Source organism: Zootermopsis nevadensis, unplaced genomic scaffold (assembly GCF_977971745.1).
Source record: "Zootermopsis nevadensis isolate Lab colony 2312 unplaced genomic scaffold, Znev_1.0 Znev_ptg000024l, whole genome shotgun sequence".
Lineage (NCBI taxonomy): Eukaryota > Metazoa > Arthropoda > Insecta > Blattodea > Termopsidae > Zootermopsis > Zootermopsis nevadensis.
In genome coordinates, this window is record NW_028259156.1 from 12,921,793 (window position 1) to 12,940,475 (window position 18,683).

Below are 18,683 nucleotides of genomic sequence, written 5' to 3' on the forward strand. Positions count from 1 at the left end.
ATTCATTCAATGTCTTGATAATAGGTTTACCTCTGCATGACATGCTTGTTGAATATACACAGTTTTTTTCTGTGAGGAGGAATTTTTAATGAATTTACATGCTCATGTAGGATATCAGATTGTTTTTAATCATCGATGGCAAAAAGGTAGAAGAGAGTGTTTTAACTAGCTTCTTGTTTCTGCAGAGTGTGCTACCATACTAATTGTGTGTTGTTTTCCTTCCTGGCAATCCTACCCGGCCTGCTTCTCGCATAGCAACCACAACACAGGCAGCTTGTGAAGGTAAGTTATGCTGAATACATGTTGCTCGGAAGAAGAATTTTACCACCTTATATGAAGGCACTTATAACAAAACCAACAGAAAGAAAAGCATAATCATTATGAGTCAGCATCTGAAATTTCTAAAACTGTACTTTTTTTTTATTTGAGGGATATGATTTGTGTTGCATTTGAACAATGTTCTGTGTTGTATTTATTTAATGTGTTGGATGAAGATTTGAAGTCTTATAGTTACTGCATAGGTTTTGATAAATTTATTGCTGTTGCATACACAGATTGGCTGTAAAATGTAGAATTCAAGCTGCTTAAAGCACTTTAAAACAAATTAATTTATAATGTTTTTTAAATGTTAAAAGTAAAAACTTTTAAAATTTATTATATTAATAGACTGTAGGAACATATATAGATACAGTATTATACCATTGGTAAAGAAATTTTTTCAGTGATGTGGCAATGGTGTCTGCTGTAGGACTGGCTGTTCGTACCATTTTCCATCCCCATTGCTCCTCACATGTTTAACGTAGCAGTTTTATTTCTTTTTGCACCATACTGTCAGAAGTTCAGTGTTTATATATTTTTGCTGCTTTATAATATAAAAATGTAATTTTTAGTTAAAGATCTGCCTTATTAAGAGAACCATGTTCTCATGCTTGGAAGAATAAAATTTCTGGTCATAATCACTGAAAGTAAGTTAGAAATATATTAAAATTATTAAAGAAAGATATTTTAGAATTCTTGGGTACACAATCATTCCTTCCTATTAAGTCATTTGAATGAAATTACATGTGTCCCTTTAGCCCACGAAAGAATATCCTTTAGATAAAAATATGTAGCACCAAAAACAGAACTATGTTGATTTTATTTAAATGTTTTAATAAGCACTGCACTGCAAAATTAACACTAGGAGCATCAGTTTCTTTATGGGTGTTGGACTCCTATCTCGATAATTAGATTAGTAGATTAGATGAAGACAATATGGAATATAGTTGGCTGTGGTGTTAGAATGCTTTCCTGTGAAATCTGGTTTATTATGTAATTGGGAATAATTTAGGTAATTACTAGTGTAAATTATATTCTACTTTGATAAGATTTTATACATTAGAACATTTCCTTAGATCATATCCATCCCTCCGTATGTCAGTGCAATATTACAGGATCAGCTTCACTAATTTTACCATCTGTCATTACTTATAATTATAGAAATTTATTTATTTATTTATTTAAATTAAAGAATACACTTTGTTACAGATAGTGCTGGTTTTATTCTTTTTCCATAGTCTTGTTTGATTGTTGTATTTAATAACAATTATTGTATGAAAATTCTAACATTACTATCCATTACAAATACTAATGATAAGTTTACTGCAGTATGCTTAATTTTTAATAGGGTGTACATTTTATTAGCAACTTTTGGCTTTAAAGAAAATAAGCAAACATTAACATTTTTTCATGAAAGTAGTGTAAGAAATACCAGAATACCACATTCTTACATCATACATTGTGGTTTTGGAGTCGGGAGAAAAAATTGTCAAAATTGAAATGTACCTTGACAGGTAAAATGTGTGCAAATGCAATTGTTTATTAAAGTGTTCTTTGTTGAATTAAACTGGTATGCTAGTATGAAATACTGAAAGATTTTTATGCTTTATCATAATAATCTTTACAGTACTTTTTTCCATTTTTTGCACAGTTTGGCTACTAGGTTAGGACAGTAAATTGTCTCTCATAGAAATAGACATGCTATTTAATAATTTGCCATGAAACTATTGTTATATATGAGTTTTATATCAAGTATGTGTAAAATCTTTTGTAATACGTACAGTTTGTGACTGCATAATATATATTGCTGTTCCGTCACTGAAATAGGAACATTACGCTCTACTAATATACTGGCACATAAGTTAGACAACTTGTTGGCCGAAAAGTAAATAGTAATACATTGCTATCCAGGTGTCCTTGAGATACTGGGTCATGGTAAATGATTGGAGTGTGCCTGTTTGCATTTTAAACATGTAGAAAATTCATTTTAGAAGGACATGGTAGAGACAAAAGTGTGTAGCTTACATACAACTTGCAGCCTATGAGTTGTAGGTTGGTCTCCATCCCGCTGATAAGTAATCCTGACATGATAGCATTGATTTCACCTACAGTCTACCTGTTCCTCACGTGTGCTGTTTTGTCACTGTATTTAGGTTGAACAAACTGACACAGGACGATGGTACGAGGTTCCCAACCAGGTAGCTAAATCTTTATTATCATGTCTCATTTTCTTTTTTATTCTAAGTGGTTTTCATCTGTGCATATAAACTTCTTGTGTCATGCTTTTCTGTTATTTATGCTGGCAGGTGTTAACGAGGTTTAACTATGTTGATATATTTCTAAACTCTTAAATATGCTGTACACCAATTACAGTTCAGTTTGCATGCTTTTCTTCTGTTTGGAGGTGGGTATCATATTGTGGTCTTGACTGAATCTTGTGAAAGCATAACTGAGTCCTAACCAAGAACATGGTACTTAGCAAATTTTATGGTTGCATGCTCTATAGCTATGGACTTGCTTATGTATAAGCCATTCCATTCTAGTCCAAAGTATTATTTTCATGGATGTTTTGAAAAATATTACTGTATTAACTACATGTGTGGTTTGAACAAAACCAGTGGGCACATATTTTGTTTTCTGGAAAATGATACTCTAGACTTGCCAGTCATTACCATCTTATCCCGTATTCTGCTGCTCATAGTGTTATATACTTACTAAGTAAAAACAACATTGAAGAATAATTCAACCACAGTCAAAACTGCATTAAAAGTCGTCCATTTTACTCCTTTCTGCAGGAAAGGATTTTTTGCCCCCCCCCCCCCCATGTACTCTCAGTAGTTATGTTCAGATTTTCCTCTATGATTTCACATATACTTAAATTTAATACCCTTACTGCAGTTAAATAAGAAAAAATGTAATTTAAATATTATTGTGTACAAACAATCTAGTAATGGGAAGCATTTTGCATGCTCAGTTGTAGTTCAGCATGATATATAATGTATCTATGTGTTAATCCAAATTTTTCTACATTTTAAACGTGCAAAACTGAATATGTTAATGGCTTAAAATTCTTTATTTTCAAATTTAAACTCTATGTCAATTGGATTTTCTGCATGCAGTTAAATATTGGTATCATGTTGACAGTTGTTGCAGTAAGTTATATACAGGATTATTCATAATTCCCTGACACATTACAAAAAATCACTAGACTTGAATGGTGCAATGGATGGTAACATAGGACATGCTGATAGAAAGAGAAGTTTTCCAAGTTTATTTTACATACCTAATAAATGCTCTGTGTGTCCGCCCTTGTGACGAGGCAGATGTCAAGCCGATTATCCATTTCCGCCCATACCCCCTGCAGCTTGTCACGATCGATTTGTGTGATGGCAGCGAAGATTCGTCTTCGCAGTTCAGGCAGATCAATCAGCATTTTCCACAACGTTGGATCGGACGCATGGCTGACAATGACCATGAGCTGTTTCGTTGGCCACCCCGATTACCTGACCTGACGCCACGTGATTTTTTCTTATGGGGTTACTTTAAGGACCAGGTTTTTGTACCGCCTCTGCCACGGGATCTGGCTGAGCTGCGAAGACGAATCATCGCTGCCATTTCACAAATCGATCGTGACATGCTGCAGCGGTTATGGGCGGAAATGGATTATCGGCTTGATGTCTGCTTCGTCACAAAGGGCGGACACATAGAGCATTTATGAGGTATATAAAATAAACTTGGAAAATTTCTCTTTCTATTGGCTTGTCCTATGTTACCACCCATTGCACCATTCAAGTCTAGCGATTTTTTGTAATGTGTCAGGAAATTATGAATAACCCTGTACTTGGTAATACATTGATGTCAAAATACAAATAAATATAGTTCTTTTACTTATTGATATGTCTGCTCTGTGAATTTATTAACAGTTAAGAAATATTGGAATATAGAATGTGTATTTCTCCAGAACTTATTGGAATAGCAATGATGTTATTGCATTAATATTTCTGAACTAAATCACCATTTATTATAACAAAGTCCTAATATGTACTCTTTCATGTAAATACTTTCTTCTGAGGGTTACTTGTGTTTGTAAAGGAATTATGTTTTCTGGGATTATATATAACAAATACGAGACCAGTATTAATATTTCCCATTGACTTCTGTGATATATTTTCTTAGTATTTTAGTAAAGAAAAGTTGTGATGAATTAGTTATGACAGAAAAGTACATTTCTTTAAAATTTAGTAAAATTGCAGTGGGTCAAAATATACAGGTAAACAATCATTTACTTGAAATATGTGGTAAGTTATATATCTGACGTGGTTCAATACCATTGGAAAACTAGAATCTGGAGTTTACATATGCATCTTCTATAATATCATATTAGCTGTAATGTTTTTAAAGTGGAAAATTAGTTTTTGAGAGAGATGTGACATGCACTGTTTCACTGCTTGCAGCAAGGCACAAAGGAAACTGTGGTACAACCGCAGCCGGCCCATGATGGACTTGAAGGTGGTACACCTCCCTCAGGAACTGATGGTTAGTCTTAAAAACATTCAGATGCCTTTTGAGCACTATAATAGAATATTGCGATAGGATGATAAATTGTCTTAAAAATTTTTAGGTAGTCCCACAGTTATCTGGACTGTTTTACTGTCCTGAAGATTTCTTTTGGTGTGAATGTAATTTACTTTAAATTAGGTGAATAGAAGTAGCAAATACCATACCCCTGGTAATACCCATTTCATAAGAGGCTGGATGGGTCCCAGAGCCAATCTTAACCCTGGCCATCTGGTCCTTAGTCAGTAACCATACTGACTCTGCTACCTGGTTCCTACTTTTAGCTGCTTCTAACTTAATTTTCTTAAATCAGTATATTGCAAGTATTGTTTCATAACATACTTGGTGCTACACAAATAATAATGTAGCCAAATTTTCTCATTCTACAAGGAAGAGAGGGCTTTCAGAAAATCAGTTTTATGAATACACATCTTGTGTCAAATTCCATGCTCAGTTACTTTAAAAATCCCTAACTCAATGTTCATCATGAAACTTGCATTTAATTTGTTCCACTGAGATACTGAGTTATATAATGTTAATATTTTGTATTGCAGATAGAGGGAGAAGTAGGAAAAAAAAGCGTGATTTCTTCGGCACAATCAAGAAACGTTTAAATCGTTCCAAGATCCGCTCCAAATCAATGGATCCTGGGGAGCGAGATGAATCTCTGAACAGAGATACTTCACTCAGCAGATCAATATCTGCTGATCGGGCAAGAGACCCATCAGCCCATTCCACCGGTAAGTGAAGAAGTTTCTGTTTTTATTGCATTAATTTTATGGAGTTTGCATGTATTTCACATGCATGTGCAGTCAGCTGAAATAACACACTTCAAAATCAAATTGCTAAAATCAATGGGTGAGACAAATAAATGATTGTAATGTGTGATGAGAATAATGAAAATCCAGGATTTACCAACAAATATTTACAAAATACAATGTTGTTCCATAAAATAATTTATTTATATTTATTGATGGTGGTCTGCATATGTGGTTTATAATTGTGACTGAGTCTGTTTGCACCAGGTTCATACATTTAACATTTATCAGCTGTGCGTCACAGCTTATGCACAGGCGAGGTGGCTGTATGTCACAGTAGTGTACCACTAAACCATTAATCTTTGAGTGAAGTCTGGCTGACACCATGTAGTGTTGAGGGTATAAATCCTCCTCTTGTGCAATATAGGTTAATGTACAATGGAAGTGTTTTATCTGTCTGTCTGCCTACCAGCCTGCATGTTTTATCTCTATTGAAATTTAAGTAATTGGTTTAATATCATTCTGGTTCATTAGAACATCTACATGTCCCTTCCCCAACTTTTGTTCCCATTCTGCACAATAAATATTGTTGTCATTACTGAAGAGGTAAAACTTCGTAACTGTGCCTGAACCCTTGCAGCAGCTTTATCAGTTTGTTTAAATTGCGGCCCAAGGAGCCACCTCATCACTCTGTCTATTCCTGTAACTCAGTGGTCCCCAACCTTTTTGTACCTACGGGCACATTTGAGAGTTTATGAGATCATGGCGGGCACCAACCAATTAACAAAGCCAAATTTTCTTTTCCCTGGACAAATAAGATATGGACACCAAATAATACGCAAAACAACACAACGTTTAATGACACAAGAAACCACGCAATCAAAAATACGTACTTTTATAAGTACAATTATTATTACTCAAGTGGGAAGTTAGTGTGATGTTTGGTGCTGCATTTCATCGGCCAGTTTTTCAAATTTGGGAGTGTAGGATGATGTTGCTGCCTGGAAACAATCGTCAAGATGGGCACCAGTAAGTTGAGATCTGTGCTTTGATTTTATAAGGTTCATGGTTGAACGGCCTTCATTATTCAGTATAACCTCTTTCCGTAACAACACGGACACCGAAAAAAAGAGTCTTGGCGGGCGCCCGCGGGCACCGCGTTGGGGACCACTGCTGTAACTAATTACAAAATAGGGTATTATTTATGAATGCCACTTGATAAATATATCTGCTGCAAACTTTGATATTAATGCCACACGAGATGACTGGCATATGTAGTGTAGAATAACAGGCATCACTCTTTTGATGCAGTATTTTGATTTGAATATTAGATTTTTTTGTGGTACAGTTTTACGAAGGTTCTGAAATTAGCTTTAGGTGATATAATTTATATAAAAGAATACAGAAATTTTATAAGTTTTACCAAGAGCACATCTAAGCATCTCAGTATTTGTCAGCATTATTTTTTCATGTACAGGATAAATACCTCTTCTTTTATAATACAACTACATGAGTGCTGTAAAGACATGCATGTCATTACTGTTAAGTGACTTCACCTATATGACCCTTGCGTTAAATCTTATGTACAGTCCAGTTTTACATGCATATCACTAACTTACTGCTAAACTGTTAATCACAGAATTAAAACCTAGCTGACAGCCTTGTAATAAATAAGTCCTGAGCATTTTATACTTCTTCTTTATATTTTAAATTTTTTTAAATCTTTCATATAAATAACATCACAAAAGTTGTGTTTCATATTTTATACACTTATTTAGTAAATAAGTGTGACAAATCATGTAATATAACTACCAAATTATTATTAAATACTGTTTAAAAATAATGTCTATAGTGCATGTAATGAAATAACTTATGTCAGAAATGATCATATATTTATAGTAAACCTAATTAATATTATGGCCATGTCCACTAGTTTAAGTTTTCAAACACATTTAAGGAAGCTTAATCTGTTTGCATCCTCAGGTGAAAAGTTGGCAAGGGGAAATTCTATTCCGGTGGAACCGAGAACAGTTGTAAAAGGCCCTTCAGAATTGAAATTTCTCCACTGTCATCTTTCAACTTGAGTACATAAATAGATACACTTTCTAAAACGTTGTATTTGTAAACCTTTACAATGGTGGAAAATTTCCAGAATATTTGTCACATAGACAGTTTTATGCCATCATCAAAGAAATGTAAATTCAGCATATATTTATAATTCATGAGTATCATGTTTGAGAATTCAGAATTTCCACACATTTGAAGGCCCTTTAGTTTTCTTTTTCTTCTTTTTTTTTTCATATAAATGAGTTGAATTTTTGACAAATTTAGGAAAATAAATTATTTTTATACTATGGCAGTTCTAATATGCAATATGCTTTACTACTTTTTATATGTACTTGCACTGCTTGTTATAGATAGACTTACTTTGATGAACCTAATTTGAATAGTTTCTTCCATTACAAACATTGCATTGCATTCCATTCCATTGCATGTAATTGTTGTTTTTGATATTGTTCTAATAATGTTTGTTTTACTTTTCTCATTCTTTGTCGTCTGTTTCTTCGGTGAACTCTTCTTGGTAAGTCCAATACTTATATGTGAATTTTGTAATACTGTACAGTTTTAGATATGTAATTAATTGGGTTATATTGAACAAATACTCAAGTTCCAAATAATAATAACTGTTTTGTTAGATGTTCCCCTCTTACTTTTTGTCAAAGTTCATATGGTATATGGTTAAAAGTAACTTATGGGTGTTAAATACAGAAGATTAAAATTTAAATCTACACAGGAACGTGATGTATATTATGCCCGTGTTTCTGTTAAATTCACACATTCATTTGCACCAAATGGCCTGTTTCTGATTAAATATGTGCAGCAAAGTTACACTCACAATTTTATGTAAATATTTTAGATGTGACAATAATTTTTCTAAACATGATTAATTTGTTTGTAAACATCTTTTAAGCTTGATTTCTTCTGAGAAACATGTGTTTGCAACAAAGCACTGTGAAAAAAGTTAAATAGGAATTGAGTACCTAGAAATAAATACATTTACAAATAGTGCGATGAAAGACTTAGTATTTTGTCCATTCTAGCATCAGATTTTATAGAATCTGTTAGACACATATCTTGTGAGTGAGACCTCATCAATAATATTGGCATAAATATTTCCTTCTAGATCGTCTCCTTTTTGTAAGTTATTTGTGTTTATGTGATGTATTTAGTACAATAATATAAAAACTAAAGTATTTTGGTGAATAACGTTATAGGAATTGTACGTTCCCTGGAAATGTATCAGCCAGTGTTGATTACAATATTGAGAATATTTACATGTTATTCTTTACATGAAAGAAACATTATTGATGACAACATAGATAATATTCAGTTTTTGATCTATGAATTTTTGTCCTCTTAAATAGATTTGCACTTTGTGGTTTCACCAGTTATATTTTTTTATTAATATTATTTTCCATACCAACTTTTCCTGCATGTCATGAGTAAAGTTCTTTTTATGTTATTTATCAGGATTCTTTTTTTCTTTGGGTAGGATACCTTACAGTGCCAGGTCTGAGGGAACTGGATGGGTCAACTCGATCAAGTCTCAGTGAAGCATCAGGTGTTAGTGGAGCTTCAACACGGACTTATGTCAATGAGGCATCAACACTGGTTCTAGAAACCATTGAAAATGGTGTAAAAAAGTAAGGAATAGCTCTTGTTTGTGTTCAGGATATTTCTTGTTGTCTTTAATGCTTCCTTCACTTCTTGCTCTGAGCATTTGAACATGGACATTATATATTTAAGAGACAAGGAGGAACCCTTTCCAGGAAGGAACAAACACTGGCAAAGAATATTTCCTGTTCTAGTTATTTCATTGTATATTGTTTATTTACATGCTCTGTGTTTTCCAAGTGTGTTATTTTGCAGCACAAAAAAATTGCAGTCTCTTTGTGAACTACTGTGCTCGATTTCATATTACTACTTAAAATTATAGACAACCAGAGACCTTCTTCTATGGCTCTCCGATCCGTATTCGGTCCATGGCCTCCTCAATTCTCCTCTTCTGTTGGGTCCGTCTGTCTGAGGCTTTGATCGAGGTTTCGAAACATCTTCCTTTTTACAGTGCAAGGTTGTTAGCCTTGCAACCAACCCCCAACCTGGAGGACCAGGGTACCTGTCTTAGTCTGACCTCTCCCTTCTCGACCAATCTGGCTAGGGAGGCCCTACCAGTAGCTATGCTTGGGGTCACTGAGGTACTCAAGCCCCACCACCATGACAAGGTGCAGGCACCATTAAGTGGGGACAACCAGAGACCTAAAATGGAGTTATTAAAATAACTTTGTAATGGTGTAGTTGTCCCATCCAGTGTGTGTGATGAGATGGTACACTAAAATAATTCTGTGTTTAAATTAAATAATGTATTTACTGTATTATATATTCTTCTTTCACAATTTTCAGACATTATCTTGTACCACTTTCTATGGCCCAGAAGAGTAAATGGCGGAAGAAAGGGATCAAACTTCACATTTTCAATGATCACACATTCATTGCAAAACATCTGCCTGGGTGAGTAGATGTAATAGCCTCATTAATGACATGCATTTTTGAGCAAGTTATTATTTGAGTACTCGTGCCGTTGAACTAACACTGGGTACTTCATATTACCCTCATGACATTTTAGACTTGTTTACTTTTCTCTTGCTTTACTTCATGGTGCTATCAATTGGTGAAATTATATACTGTTAAATAATATGATATTTAGTTAATAATAATTTGGAAGGGATGTGGAAGGAAGTGGCGACAATGATTTTATATGATTTAAAGGTGTTCCCTAGATGTTAGTCAGTATGAAATTTAGTATTGATATCAGATATGTCTGTATTGATATTGAATTGTTTTATTGAATCTGACATGAATAATTTTCTCTAACTCATGTTTAGCTTTGTTCATTAAAAAATAAATTGGACAGATGTGACAATCTGGCTGTATGAGAATGAACTAATGGCGTAACAGTTGAACACCAAAGGGGTACAAACAAGCGCTCTTACTGTCTTACCCCTTTTCACTTGCCTGCAGAGAACTTATACCCATTTTCTGCAGATATTCCATACTTTTCATGCCAGAATTAATTTTCTCTCTTTGCGCTGTGAAAACTAAGAGTTGGCCCTGTGTCTACACTTCGTATTTCAACACTGATTGAATCTATTATAAATCTATTACAGTGGCACCACATGCCAAGTATGCAGTAAGTCTGTGGCAAGGCGGCTAGGGAAACAAGGCTATGAATGTCGGGATTGTGAACTCAAGTGTCACAAGCATTGCCATATTAAAGTTGACTCTAATTGCACCAATTCAACTATTCAGAGCATTGAACTGTAAGTATTAATAATCTTTATTATTCATTCAGAGAGAAAGCATTATAAAAGCACAATACTAAATGTTGGGAACATGTTACCTAAAGCCATAAGATCTAAATGGAGCACATAGCCTGTGCACTAAATCACAGCAGTAGATGTGCATGAAATCGTTGTTGTGTCTGGAAGTATTACTGTGAGAGCCCAATTAAATAAAGCTTCTATACTCTTTGGATTTGGATATATGTTAGCTGTCTTGTGCTGAAGGTATCCCGATTTATAGTTTCTGAAGTGTTCGGAATGTACCGTTTTAATTAGGGAGGAAAACAAAATGATTTTTGACATTTGTAGACCTTGTAGAATAAGTATTAAAGAATTTTAGATGATCTTTTTTATTTATTTTTTATATAAAAGAAGCATTTGCATATGAGTAAACCAATCTCATTTAGTGATTAAATGATCACTGGTTACTCAGTTTATATGAACATGAAGAATAATCTCACAATAGTATTTTAACTCTTTGATTAAAACATCTAAAAAGTAATTCTTTCTCAACATTATAATGTTTAATGTTGTTTTAAATGTACAAAACAACTTTACTCTTTTATTATGAAGGTTGTGGAATTATGGAGCTATAGTTCCACATAAAATTACCACTGAAAAAACAACAGTACAGAAATTAAATTCTTAGAAGGAAAGCTATAAATCATTAGGTGACATTAAGATGTATTAATTTTTATTAAGGAATTAATATCAGATTAAATGCTGATAACAAATCCTGGAATGTTTGTAAGTAAATAAGAAATTACATCAGTATTTTCACAAATACAGACAACTTTCTGGTAACAAATTTGAAATATGTTGTAATACAAGATTTATGGTGGTTGAATGGTTCAGTATCTATTAACCTTTATCACGTGGGAAAGGGCAATATAAACACACATACTGCAGGCTGCAGGCCAGACTTTATGGTTGACAGGTTAGTAGTATGTAGTGTGACGCACTTAAAGCTGGTCTTTGCATACGATGTGACATGAGGATGATAAAGGTTAATGCTTCCATTGAAATACGTTTTGTCCCCAATGAAAGAAATTCTTGCCTGTGTATTATGGCTGTTATAAAATGCACTTGGGCTTTCACCATTTCCTTAATTTATAAAAGAGTGAGATAAGATTTGGTTACAACCTTTTAGTTTACCGTATTTGATTGATATAATTTCCTTTACAATATTTTAATGTGAAATTCTTTTTTCCTATTCCTGGTCTCTACTGCCTGTACTGAGTGAATAGGTAAGCTTGATGCCTCCTCAAATGGCATGTTGTTTGAAGATGGATAGCAAATCTTTCTTATATAATCCTTTGGAATGTGTTTTAGTATGGACCCATTGTTTGTTTTGTTATGGTTAGGGTGGCCATATCTGCAGTATTAGATTCTACTTGCTAGGTTGATATATAGTCTCTTAATGCAGTAGATTCTTCTGGGTTTCTAAATTTCCCAATAAGAAGTCAGTGTTAGATTCTGTTAGTGCCATGGGAAAAATAAACTACAAGTTACAGTCCACAGACCAGGAGAAAATCCCCGCTAGGAATTTTATATACGCGCATGCGCAAGATTTCGCGGTGAGTGACGAGTTGCTATTACCCATCCTAAAAGCATTCATTCCATAACCACTGGATGAACAACAGACAACAGGCTTTAATGTGTTCTAATAGGTTCAGCTTTAAGATTACCTCACAGTGGCACAGTGATTGAATCTAGAATATTATCGCAACACCCACAGAACACATTAGAAGTGCACTCACTACACGCTACTCTTAACGGCTTGATGTTTTCAGTCTGTGTGTAGTTAGTGTAAAACTCTGGCGTGTTACACTTCCCACCAGTAGCAGCCCTCTAGTCCACCTGATGGTAAACATTCCCCCTGCACCGCACCAGAACCGACTTCCCTCCGCGGGGATTTTCTTGTGGTCGGTGGACAGTATGTTTCATTCTGTTTTGGTCCTTTATTAAGAGCGTCAAACAATAAGGGATAGCATAAATATTTAAAGATTTTTAATCTTAAAATTTTAAATATTGTAAGAGGGTGCAGAACATGCCACTGAAGGAGTCCAAAATTATACTATCTTAAATTCTGATTTGTCTTACCAATGAATTGTTACCATAATTTACTCTACATAATGCTTCAGCTGAATGGTTTTAACTGCCTCAAAATGAATAAACCAAATATGTGGCTCAAATGCTTCTAGCCTTTGAGATTACGTTGTGAGCCAGAGTAGCTCATTCATTGAATGACTACAGGCTGGATGTCAACGAATCAATTCCTGCTGGGGGAGGGATTTTCCTGTTTGTCTTGATTTGACTAACAAATTTATATAGGATTTCTAAATGTTTTCACAATCATTTCAAATATTTTAGTCACAAATAATTAAAAAGGGAATTTTTTACTTTGCGTAGATGACAAAATGGATTATTCCGTTAAAACAGGATGTCTGGTCACCCAAATTTCAACTAAGCTCACTTAGCACAATGGCCACCCTAAGTAAATTAATTGCTGTGTTAACTGATTGACCCTTTATCTATGTCTAGTTAATACTGCAGTTTAAAACTGTGTATGAAAAAGTTATGTATTTAACATTAAGAACTTTGATTTGTACACAAGCATTTTATAATAATCTTTACTGTAATGAGCATTTTTAAACTGAGTTTATTGATACTTATCATCTTATAACACATAATATGTGGCACCAGCTTTTGAAAATTATAACCCTCACTATACTTTTATTGAGTTGATTAATAATATGGAGTGTCCCGAAAGTCACATAATTCAAAGCTGAATGTCATATTTATTGCACATATTACATCATAATTACATATTAAGGTGGTAAATAGATAATTTTGCCACTTGTTAAAAGTGCCCCCCTCCCAATTGGGGACATAACTCATCTGTTTTCAACATATGCATAGAAAATCTATAAGTGGCACCTGTGATTAACAGATCAAGAAATAATTGACTTATTTGGTATGGCAACATCTGATGTGCTGTTCTACTGCTCCATATAAGTATTCGAAAATAGTGTTCAACAATAAAAACACACTGCAGTGTTTAAAATGGGGTGATGCTTGTTACACAAATAATTTACCACAGAGCAATGAATATGGAGAAGCCACTGGCTTGTTGGAATGACAATGAATCAGGTGTTGTCACAGGGCATGCCAGATATTTAGCTAAATTTCAGGTTGTGTGACTTCTGGGACCCTCTTTCTAATTTATATGAATCTTGAATTTGTTTTGAGTGTTATGTACAAATGGATTTAAAACAGGATTGCATGACATTAACTAACTCTGTGGAGGAGAGTCCTTTTTGAAAAGCTAAGGGTTGCTTAGTTAACAAAGAAATTTCCTGTGTTATGGAACCTGAAGGTTCATTATCATGTTTGAAAGAGCCTATCTTATACTAGTTATTAAAGTATTACTGGTTCTTACCACCTGATTCAGCTGGGGCCCACATAGCATTCTGTCCAGTGGGTACCAGAGATTCATTTCTCAGGCATAAAATGTCCTGAACGTGAAAATAACCATTTACCTCCATTTAATGCTAAGGTGAGAATGTGTGGAACTTTACCTCTGTTCCCCTTAACATCTGCATTATGTGGTGACTTTACCTTCACATGCACTTGTGTGTCTGTTTCAGCTTAACCTTATATTTATACATGTGTTACATAAGTTTATGTCCCATATGTCTGGTTTGAGATTTATGTTTGTTCTTATAAATTTTTCATTTTTTTGAGGTCTTATCATAGTACTAAGTGGTTGGCTTACACCTCGATAAAAACCTATTCAGGATTTAAGGTTTTAAACTGTATGCTCTTGAATGTGAAGAGGATATGAAAGGCAAGAAGGATTAGCCTCACTTTATGAAATAAATTAAATATATTCATAATATTCTTATTATAAGTAATGCGAATGTAGTCTTTGTGTCAGTTGTCGCAGAAATAAACAATATACTAAGTTATAATTTTATCCGTTGTATATGAATATTATTGGCAAAGGAAATTATGGTTGGCAGGGAGTGACAAATGCATGGAAGACACAAGAAATATATTACAAACACTTTATAGGAAAGCCCTTTTTGAGGAGGGGGGGATGAAGACAATCATAGCCTGACAGATTATTCTTTTTTGACTGAGTCTTTGAGAATAGGTTATAATGAGCAGGTTTAAACCATACTCCGGATAGCAGTTATTGAAAACTGAGAATATTTTATTCCGACTGTATTACTATTTGGTAAATAAAATCATGGTACTAAAATTAACATTCCAGGAGTGGAATTTCCCATTTCTTTGCTTATGTTATTACAAAGTAAAGGTGGTATGAAACTCGTGCTACAGCATTACATTTCCTAAGTGCATAGAAATATTTTTTTTTGCTTTACCTGTTGACAGAGGTGTTTTAATTTCTGTTTCAGTGCGTACATTCAGAGTCCCTACATGGACAGGCGAATTCTTCAATTAAAGAATAGTTAAAAGTGGTGAAGTAATTCTGCAAATGTGAATATAAAATAAAACTAACTCCTGCTATGTGGTGAGTTAACTAAAGAAACAGACTGTAATGAATATGTTATTAATTTTAATTAAAGCCACTAGTGAAGCAACAGCTGTGCTTGACTACTGCTTCTTACTGCCGTATGCATAATATAATGGTACCAACTGCTTCAGAAAAAACAATGTGACTGATATATGCAAAATAGCTAGCTGCACCTGATTCATGACCTCACTAGGTCTTCCTTATTATTCAGTTCTCAATAGTTTTGTAAATAATACAGTGAAATAAAAGAGCTCTCAAGAGGAGAAAGGGTCCTCCAACTTAAGTAATGTACTTATATTGCTGATACTGGATTTGTTTCTGTTTTCCATGTGAACTGTGAAGCCATGCACTATTCCAGTTATTCCCAATTGTTTCACAACCAAAAAGTATTCTATACTTTATATCCCGTAACTGTGGATTGATACTGAGAATATTTTTACTATTGTATGTATTGTGGTTGTATTAGCACCAAAAATAGAAAACATCATCTTTGAATCAGTTTTTAAATATGAACAGTTACTTGTTCTCCATACCAGTTTTATATGAGTATAATTTTTAGTCAAATGTTTAACTTCGATTAATTACATTTTAAAATGTCTGCTGCATACAATCTGAAATTTTATATGTTAACATAATATTGGAAGTTATGAACCTCTAACACAATTACGACAATTTTTGTAGGGTTGCTTGCCTTAATATACAAAATCTTAATTACTTATGGATCATTGAATTACTTATAACTATATTAGAAGTTAGGTAATCTATCTCTGAAGCTTCTTTCGTACATATATGGCATCCTTGTATTAATAAAAGACATGTTATATTTTCGGTATTATTACTGCTTATGGAACAAATACAAATTATGTATAGTACGATTACATTACTAATTAGGATATAATCTTCCTCGCAACCCTGCAAATTCCTTCCATTTCATTTTTCTGACAGCTGAAAGTTTTATTCAGATTCATAACACACTTTATATTAGTGACAATAAGGTCACGATGTGTTGATGATGACATGATGTGTTTTGTTTACAAATGGGACCATGGTATTTTAGGGGAAGATAAAGGGGAACTTATTTTATTAAAGCCATGGTTACTACATGAGCAAGTGGTCAGTTTGTCAATATTATAACACATATTGTGTTATTTTTACAAGACAGGTTTTATTTTGCAGATAATTTGTGGAAACTAATGATTCTACATTTCTGATACATAACATTGATTTTCTTAATATAACATGTTCTAAGGGTATCTATGAGGAGGGTGGTTGAAGGCTATTTAAATAAGTAGACCTTTCTTCGCCACTGACTGAAGCAGTAGGAGTAGCAACTTTTGGCTGTGTAAGATAAATACTTATTTCTGAGACAAGAAAAGCATTAAGCTGTACACAAACATGGAAGTTCCAATGTCTCTTGGTTTTATATCATTACCATTATTTTATTATACATATTTTTGGCTTCCATTGTACTCTTTAATTCCTCAACAAAACTAAATAAAATCATGACTCTAGCTGCCTATTTCAGTTTCATGTTTGCACGAAGAATGTGATGTGGATGAATACAAGTTTTGATTCTAAGAATGACCCTTCATTTTCTGCACAAAGGAACTATAATTATCATTATGGGATAATGACTGAAGTCGGCCATTATTATTTCCATGAAGATTTGTGCCTAAAGGTTACATACATATAGGTAACCTGTTGTATATACTATATTTATTAAAGATTTGTTTCTGTTATGATATTGTGGAATGAAGATGAAACTTCACAAGCTTTGAAGTATGGTTCAGTAAGGTAACTGTTGTAATCCAATGCCTGTTAGTATGAAAAGACATGTGATAGTATATAAGAAACATGTATTCACTGTATTTACATCAGTGCTCAAAGTTAACATAATTCAGTATCTTGAATGAGGCAGCAATATTTCAGAAATGTATTTGATAATTATGTTTTGAATAACACAGAAGTTTTTTGCAATTCTGTTTATTTGTTATAAATTTTAAAACAAAATTAATGGAAGACATTAGCTGTTGTGCTTAGATTTGTTACATCGTTTTCTAACAGAAAATTGTAGTTGTACAACAAATACATTCTTCTGTAATTTTTTGAAAGATAGATGAATTATCCACAGATATTATTGGAAATATATGTTTTTTAAAGACAAAATTGGTTTCAAAGGAAAGAGCAATTTTGAGGAATTTTATGAACAGAAATTTGGATGTTTAATAAATATCAAGAGAATAATGCTATTTTGGAAATGAGGCAACAGTCAGAAGAATGTCAATTTTCCATTTTGAGCACTGTAATTAGAACAGAAAATGTGCATGAAAGAACTTTGGTACAAGTTGATGAATGACAGATTCAACTTAAAACCCTCTATCACCTTGTTTTCTGAATATGTATGTAATCCTGCACAAATATACTAATGCAAAGAATGAAAAGGATATGCAAGCAGTGATATTAATGAGCACAACAGTAGACCCAACTGTGAGAAAAGAAGTTTTGTACATTTTGAAATAGTTTCCTAAAATTATTATTGTATTATAATTAATGTAATTGGTGCTTTTGGTATTATAATAGTAAATATGAATTGTTAATATAATTAAAATATGTATTAACATACTTCATTAGATTCACTGAAATTTTTATTTATGTGCCTATTGTAATTAAAGAACTACGAGACAATGGGATTGTTCAAAATGTTTTTCCTGCCACAAACTGATATGTTGAATTTCACATCTGCTATTTTGACATTTAAGAAAAGCTGAATGTTTGTTTTTATTACAAATGTTATGTTAATTTCTTTCTAATTTGTATTTTTAGAGATGTAACACATGTGATCATTTCTGGTATAATATGATAATCATGAAAATTATTTCCACATTAGAAAGTAACGAAACCTGTTGAAAGGATTCCCAGCTGAAAATGTTATGCTGAAATGTACTTAGGTTTTGTCATCAATAAATGCTTTTATTTATGTTACGTAGGCTTTTAAATGTCAGTCTGTAGAACTAGCTGAATACATTGAAGACAGGTCAGTCCGTTGAGTGAAAATGTTTAGCTTCGTAGACTTCTGTTCGCAGAACTTGGTTATTTATACCAGGTCAT

General features: G+C 33.3%; 1 protein-coding gene across 6 annotated transcripts in view; it reads left to right on the plus strand.

Moving 5' to 3' along the window:
• LOC110835456 (uncharacterized) overlaps positions 1-18,557 on the plus strand; it is a 49,232-nt gene extending 30,675 nt beyond the window's left edge. Inside the window, exons 10-18 of one of the 6 annotated variants that reach the window (XM_022075681.2) lie at positions 256-282; positions 2,472-2,516; positions 4,773-4,854; positions 5,430-5,615; positions 9,187-9,337; positions 10,095-10,202; positions 10,859-11,011; positions 12,252-12,279; positions 15,457-18,557. In XM_022075681.2, the coding sequence (XP_021931373.1) occupies positions 256-282; positions 2,472-2,516; positions 4,773-4,854; positions 5,430-5,615; positions 9,187-9,337; positions 10,095-10,202; positions 10,859-11,011; positions 12,252-12,279 (780 nt within the window). In that variant the 3' untranslated portion in view covers positions 15,457-18,557. The remainder of the gene's footprint in view (positions 1-255; positions 283-2,471; positions 2,517-4,772; positions 4,855-5,429; positions 5,616-9,186; positions 9,338-10,094; positions 10,203-10,858; positions 11,012-12,251; positions 12,280-15,456) is intronic. The other 5 variants (XM_022075678.2, XM_022075679.2, XM_022075684.2 and 2 more) reach the window with 5 other exon arrangements.
• The last annotated feature ends 126 nt before the right edge of the window (positions 18,558-18,683 follow it).